This window comes from Nicotiana tomentosiformis, chromosome 5 (assembly GCF_000390325.3).
Source record: "Nicotiana tomentosiformis chromosome 5, ASM39032v3, whole genome shotgun sequence".
NCBI lineage: Eukaryota > Viridiplantae > Streptophyta > Magnoliopsida > Solanales > Solanaceae > Nicotiana > Nicotiana tomentosiformis.
This window is the reverse complement of record NC_090816.1, coordinates 576,770-584,781: the sequence shown is the minus strand read 5'-3', so window position 1 is coordinate 584,781 and position 8,012 is coordinate 576,770. Positions and strand designations below refer to the sequence as shown.

At 44.3% G+C, this 8,012-nt stretch overlaps 1 protein-coding gene across 1 annotated transcript; it reads left to right on the top strand.

Moving 5' to 3' along the window:
• Positions 1–1,103: 1,103 nt before the first annotated feature.
• LOC138891706 (uncharacterized) lies at positions 1,104–3,868 on the top strand. The gene is made up of 2 exons (XM_070175459.1): positions 1,104–2,163; positions 3,330–3,868. Exons 1-2 carry the CDS (start codon positions 1,104–1,106, stop codon positions 3,866–3,868), a joined length of 1,599 nt encoding a protein of 532 aa, XP_070031560.1.
• Positions 3,869–8,012: the final 4,144 nt, after the last annotated feature.

The window sequence follows — 8,012 nt, the reverse complement described above, 5'->3', positions numbered from 1 at the left end:
ATAAGAACTCTGATAATTTTATGTTCACTCGCGTCGCAAGTATTTCCTCGAGCGAGGTAAACTTTTCTCTACTCTCATGGGAGCGGGCCGTTCGCATCGGCAGATTAATAGATGCATCTATGGTTCATGACGTTCGACCCTCGGCAGTGCACGGTATATTTCTGGATCAGGTTGTACGACCTCGGCATAAATCGTGCTTGATAATACTCGGAGCCTAACTTTTACTTGAAATTAATTTATGGCTTGAGTGGTTACTATTATTTAAAGGACAGGAATTGATTCGAAATTATTGTTAGTGAAGGAAATTATTATTTACTGCTTGTTACTGTGTGGTATAAATTGCTTACATAATCCATGCCTATTTATGATTTTCGCATTTTATTTATAGCCCATAGTAAGTGTCGATGACGACCCCTCGCCACTACTTCTACAAGGTTAGACTTGATACTTACTGGGTACATGTTGTTTATGTACTCACGCTATACTTCTGCACTAACCGTGCAGAATCTGAGGCAGGTGCATCTGGTGGACCTACAGGCGCACACCCCCCGTTACTCGGAGGCCTAGTGGTGAGCTGCATCCTGAGTCGTTCTGTGGCACCTAGAGCCTTTCTTTTGTACTTATTTTCTGTCTATGTTATTTCAGACAGTAGTTAGAGTTTTGTATATTCTACTAGTGCTCATACACTTGTGACACCAGATCTTGGCACATACTCTAGTAGACTTTACGATTTTGGGGTATTTACATATTTATGTTTGTATTCCCTTGTTTTCATTTTAATCATTTGACTCTCTATTAATCAAATTTCTAAACAAATGGGATTTAATTACTTGGAAATTGTTTAAAAGAAGAAATCACGTAGTAACTTTATCGTAGGCTTATCTAGTAGCGACGTTAGGCGCCATCAGACAATATGGTATCAGAGCCCTAGGTTCACGTAGGTCTCACGAGTTATGAGCAGGCCTAATAGAATTTTGCAGATCGGTGTAGAGACGTCTGTACTTATCTTCGAGAGGGTATATGGTTTTAGGAATCTACTCTTTCTTCATCTCCTATCATGCAGTTGATGTAGTACTAAGTATTTTTATCTCATTCTCTCACAGATGGTGAGAACGCGCACGACGGATGTACCAGACCATGGAGGAGCTTCTCCCTCTGTTGCTAGAGGCCGAGGGAGGGCTCCAATTCGTGGTAGAAGACGAGGGCATCCTAGAGTTGCTCCAGTTACACCACCAGTGGATCCAGTAGAGGATCCCATTATTGAGGAGCAGGGCGAGGTGCTTGTAGCAGGACCAACCCCGGTGGATTTCATGTCCGCATTGGGATTCCAAGAGGTCATAGGCCACATGCTACAGTTCATGGATTCCATGACTCAGGCTGGTTTATTTCCAGCAGACCCTGCCACATCTCAGGTGGGAGGGAGAGCACAGACCCCTACCGCTCAGGCTCCAGGGCACGCAACTGCCGTATATCAAACCCCGGGCGCACTACCCGTGGGCGGAGCTCAACCAGTTGTAACGGCTATATCTGAGCACATACCAGCTGCGGCCCGCGATCCGTATAGGCTATTGGACAGATGGACCAGGCTACAGTCTCCTGTCTTAGAAGGTGAGCGACACGAGGACCCACATGACTTTATTGACCGGTGCAGGGACAAATGGCACAACATGAGGATATTGGAGTCTCATGGGGTGGATTTTACTACTTTCCAGCTGGAGGGTAGGGCCTGTAGGTGGTGGCAGTCATATCTTCTCGGCAGACCAGTAGGTTCTCCTCCCATGACTTGGGACCGGTTCACACGCATCTTCTTGGACAGGTATATTCCACCCTCTCATAGGGAAGAGTTGCGATTTCAGTTCGAGCAGCTCCAGAAGGACCAGATGTCGGTGATCAACTATGAGGCGAGATTTTCTGAGTTGTCTCGCCATGTACTTATGATACTTCCGACTAATGCAGAGAGGGTGCAGAGGTTTGTTGCAGGTTTGCACTCGGCTAGCCAGGTCACTATGGCCCTAAAAGTTGAGATGAGGACTTCTTACGAGCTAGTTGTAGAGATAGCTCAGAGGATCGAGGGTGCGTGCCAGCGTGGTCGGGAGCAAGATACCAGGGATAAGAGGTTTCGGTATTTTGGAGAGTTCCGTGATGCCCCGGCTGGGGGCAGGGGTCAGTTCGTGAGGGGTCAGTCTAGCAAGCCCATATATTCAGCATCACCGCCTCTTCGGGTTACCCCAGTGCAACCCTATTTCAGCGCCATGCCAGAGAGTTCCTACCGGCCACCAGCCATTTAGGGTTCCTCCAATGGGTATTCAGGCCATCAGTGTCAGGCTTCCGGTCAGCAGTCGGCCATTCCGAGAGGTTGTTATGAGTGTGGGGATCCTGGCCACATGAAGAGGTTTTGTCCCAGACTTTGGGGCAAGGCAGTGCAGTAGGGACACCAGCCTATGATTACAGCACCAACCGCCCCACCAGCCGTCCAGCCGCCCAGAGGCGAAGGGCAGGTGGGTAGGGGCCGTCCTAGAGGTGGAGGTCAGACAAGAGGAGGCCAGCCAGGTGGCGCTCCAGCTAGATTCTATGTTTTTTCGGCCAGACCAGATGCAGCGGCCTCAGATGCCATGATCACAAGTATTATTTCTGTCTGCGGTAGGGATGCTTCGGTACTATTTGATCCAGGGTCTACTTATTCGTATGTTTAATCTTTGTTTGCTCATTTCATGGGTGTTGCTCGGGAGTCCTTGGGTACTCCTATTTATGTGTCCACTCCAGTGGGCGATTCTGTTATTGTGGATCAGATCTATCGATCCTGCATTGTTACTTTCTGTGGTTATGAGACCCAAGCGGATCTTCTGTTTCTTGATATGACCGACTTTGAGGTCATCCTGGGCATGGATTGGTTATCTCCATATCAGGCCATCCTTGATTGCCATGCCAAGACTGTTACCTTGGCGATGCTAGAGTTGCCTAGATTGGAGTGGAAGGATTCGTTTGTTAGTACACCTAGTCAGGTATTTCTTTTCTGAAGGCTCGACGCATGGTCGAGAAGGGTTTCTTGGCTTATCTAGCCTATGTTCGGGATACTACCACAGAGACTCCGGCGATTGATTTAGTGCCCGTGGTCCGGGAGTTCTCCCATGTGTTTCCTTCTGATCTTCCAGGCATGCCTCCAGATCGTGATATCGATTTCTATATTGATTTGGCTCTAGGTACCCAGCCTATATCTATTCCACCGTACCGCATGGCTCCGAAAGAGTTGAAGGAGTTGAAGGAGCAGCTTGAGGAGTTTCTAGCAAAAGGGTTCGTCAAACCGAGTGTATAGCCTTGGGGTGCACCAGTGTTATTTGTGAAGAAGAAAGATGGGACTATATGGATATGCATTGACTACCACCCGTTGAATAAAGTTACCATTAAGAACAAGCACCTGTTGCCGCGTATTGATGACTTATTTGACCAGTTGCAGGGTGTTAGGGTGGTCTCTAAGATCGACTTGAAATTGGGGTACCATCAGCTGAAGATTCGGGATTTCGATGTCCCAAAGACGGCTTTCCAGACTAGATATGGCCATTATGAGTTTTTAGTGATGTCCTTTGGCTTGACTAACGCCCTGGTGGCGTTTATGGATTTGATGAACAGGGTGTTCAGGCCGTATAATGATTGGTTTGTCATTGTCTTCATTGATGACATTTTGATCTATTCGCGTAGCATGGAGGAGCACGAGCAACATCTGAGAGTGGTACTTCAGACCTTGCAGGAGCAGAAGCTACATGCTAAGTTTTCCAAGTGTGAGTTCTGGCTAGATTTTGTGGTATTCTTGGGACATGTTGTATTAGGCGAGTGTATTAAGGTTGATCCCAAGAAGATCGAGGCAGTTTAGAGTTGGCCTCGTCCTACCACAACAACTGAGATCAGGAGTTTCCTGGGGTTAGCAGGTTATTATCGCTGATTTGTGGAGGGATTCTCATCTATTGCAACACCTTTGACTAGATTGACCCAGAAGGGTGCCATGTTCCGATGGTCCGATGATTGCGAGGCGAGCTTTCAGAAGCTTAAGACCGTTTTGACTTCAGCACCAGTGTTAGTGCTGCCTTCCGGTTCAGGGATGTATACTGTATATTACGACGCTTCACACGTTGGTCGCGATTGTTCAGGTTCTTAAGATTTGGAGGCATTATCTTTATGAGGTGTCCTGTGAGGTTTACACCGATCATCGCAACCTGTAGCATTTGTTCAAGCAGAGGGATCTTAATTTGAGGTAGCGCAGGTGGCTTGAGTTACTGAAGGATTATGATATTACCATCCTTTATCATCCGGGCTAGGCGAATGTAGTTGCAGATGCCTTGAGCATAAAGGCAGAGAGTATAGGTAGTTTGGCATTCATTTCAGCGGAGGGGAGGCCACTAGTTTTGGACATTCAATCCTTGGCTAACAGACTTGTGAGGTTGGATATTTCAGAGCCCAGTCGAGTTCTTACATGCTTCGTCGCCCAGTCTTCACTATTCGAGCATATCAAGGCTCGCCAGTTTGATGATCCACACTTGTTGGTTCTTAGAGAGACGGTACTACATGGTGGTGCCAAGGAGGTTACTATCGGTGAGGATGGTGTTCTGCGACTTCAGGGTCGCCTATGTGTTCCTAATATTGATGGCTTGAGGGAGAAGATCTTAGAGGAAGTATACAATTCTCGGTATTCTATTCATCCAGGTGCTACGAAGATGTATCGCGACCTAAGGCAACATTATTGGTGGCGTCGGATGAAGAAGGACATAGTTGAGTATGTTTCGAGGTGTCTAAATTGTTGGCAGGTCAAGTATGAGCATCCGAGGCTAGGTGGCCTACTTCAGCAAATGACTATACCTAAGTGGAAATGGGAGCGTGATCTGTGCCAAACCTACACCACAATTGAGTAGTGAGGTGGTCGATGCAACAATAAACCCAACAAAGGTCGGTATCGAATCCATAGGGAGTTAGAATATGGGATTAGGTGTATATCTAAGTTAATTGCAAGATTTGGCTTTAATTGCACTTCCACAAACTTGATTGATTTTTCTACTTCTAACTTTACTCTAAAGATTGCAATAATTGAAACTAAGGATAATATTTTTGTTGTTGTTTTTCAAATGTTTAAAGAGACTAGGGTAGTGACTTCTACCTAGGTGGATATCTAACAGGTAGGAAAATCTAGGGCAAGCTTGATTAGTTGGGATTATAATATAGCTATCACACCCGGGTACTCACTCTACACCTCTCGGTAGTTTGAGTGATTTTTCCCAATTTGGCTTTCTCAAGACCAAATGGGTATTCATGCAAATCAAGTGATATTAGCTCAAGTTGGGTATTACTATTTCTAGGTTCAACCCTTTAATTGGGGCTATCAATTTCTTGAGTTCACCCCAATTTTTTGTTAGCCTAGTTTTCCTAGACTTAGTCCTTCTTTCTCAAATAGAGACTAAGTCATAAAGGCATGAATCAATGTTTGCAACCATTAATTCTTGAGTTCTAGCAAGAACTAGGCTAAATATCACTAACCCATTCACATTCAAGCCCTAAAATTAATTACCCATTAAATACCCACACTAGGGTTGGGTTACAACCCTAGCTATGGGTTTAGCTACTCATGGAAATAACAGAAATTAAAGATGAAATGAAGATAAAATCCATAATAGTAATTTATGGAATGTAAATCTAATGTTAAGAAGTGAATCTAGTACAAAATATCTGAAACCAGAAAAGTCAGCCATCTACAAAACATAACATAACCTGACATACCATAAAAATGATAAAAAGTTCCATTTATACTAAGCTAAAGATATCGGACAAAAATGCCCCTCCAGAGGTTGTGCGGCCGCATAATTCTGAGTGCGGCCGCACTCTTGCTTTAGTGGCCGCATAATTCTAATGCGGGCCGCGTTCTTCTCTTTTGGATCTGGGTTGAGCTGAACTTTCGCGGACCGCGTAATTCTAAGAGCGGCCACGTTTCAGATTATGCGGCCGCATAAAAGTGACGCGGTCCGCGTTCTTGAGTTTGTCTTGAAATCAACTCTCTGATTCTTCATCTTGCGGATAGCATAATTTCGATCGCGGCCGTGCAAGGGACTTTCGCGATCGCACAATTCTGGTGCGGTCCGCACTTCTCTCTTTTGCTCAAGTTGTCAGCTCTCCGAATCTCAGTCATCGCGGTCCGTGTAATTTCAATCGCGGTCGCACATGGACTTACACGGCCGCACATTTCTGATGCGGTCCGCGCTCATCACTTATCCCAAAATCACACACTCTGGATCTCCCTCTTGCGGACCGCATAATTTTGATCGCGGCCGCGTCATAGCTTTTACGACCGCACAATATTTGTGCGGTTCGCGCTTCAGACCTCTTTGCCCAGCCTTGGTTTTTGTTCAACTTTTGACTCCTTTGTGAGTTGATTTTGATTGCTTTGGCTCATTTTGAACAACTCCTGCAAGAAAGCATATTTCATTAGTTTCCGGGAATACTTTCAAGCATTTTTGGCCTAAAACACAAGTAAAAGAGAGCAAATTATAGGTTAAAATCCCTACTTATCAACTCCCCCATACTTAAGCTTTTGCTTGTCCTCAAGCAAATAAGGTAATTCCTACCTCCACTAGAAAAAAAGAGATTTCAGATGACCTAAGGTGAATCAATCATGCATCAATTGGGACTAACAATTACCCTCAACACAAATGAATTATCAACAACACCATGTTTTGACCTTTTGAGTACCATAGTTCTAATGTGACACTAGAGCATCAAGAGTTGACTTAATTCACCAAGAAAACTCGCTTTATTACGTAGGTCATTGTGGAACCAAAACTCCCCCTCCTCTACTCTCCATGAGCAAATCTCACTTTAGAATGTAACACTCAAAACAAGGATTGTGAATAAGTGCGCTCATCTCTCTCAAAAGAATGTCACAAGTCCTGCTCTAAGTACCATAAGCTTGCCCCTTATGTAAATCACCATTAATGTAAGATCACTCAACTTGAAATCATATAGGGCTTTTGCGGGAACGTAATGAAGGCTTTTGGATCAAGGTAGGACTTATCGGCATATGATGGTTTCATATTTCCTTAAGCACTCAATTTTCTCTTTTTGGCTCATACTTTCTTGACTCTTTGAGTCATTTTCTTCTTCCTTAGGGGAACTAGAGAGACGTAATGTCACTCTTTCTTGCTCATGACAATCATTTTTCTCCTTTTCTAATCACTCCATGCTTTCATCCTTGATTTCTTTGAATCCCTTCAACTTTCTACTTTATTCACTTTCTTTTGGCATATTTCTTCTTGGCTTTTCTTCCTTTTCCATGTCACTCTTTTTTTGTTCTTTGTACCTTTTATCACTTTCACTTCCCTCGTCTCTCCCCCAAACTTATGCTTTTGCCAATTGTATCAAGAATGCTAAGGAAAGATCGGGTGCCAAGAGAGGGTCATTATAAAACAGATAAAGGCTTGTAACATGGCTATTGAATGAAAAAGGGCTTCGGCTCAAAGGGGTTGACTAGGGATATCATATTGGTAGGCTACGGAAGATTTCAAGATTCAAATTGGATCAAGGAGAGCCTACAATCATTTCTCAAGTCGAGCTACACTTAGAGTTTCTCCTAGACAAATATTCAGGGCAAGTTCTAGACTTATTGGCACGGAACTTGGACTTGCAATTCAATACCTCACCTCTCAAGCTGCTGGATTGTTAAACAGAACAGAGTCGAGGGCCCACAACAACCCTACTAAGATTTAAAATCACAAATGGCTCAAAGAAACCACTCGATGATTGTTTTAGTCAACACAAGAGTCTAAAGGTCACAGCTAGAGCTATTCTTTACCAATCAACTTGTTTCTAACCATAAGGTCGAAGGTAAATGTGTTAGTACCAAGTGAAGCCTGCTTGAGACACTTTTATTAATTACTACTATATATACAAAAACATAAAGAAAACAGACTCAATCCTTTAAGAAGGTTGTTACGCCATCCATCATTGGGAAGAGCCACCCGGTTCACACAACATCCACC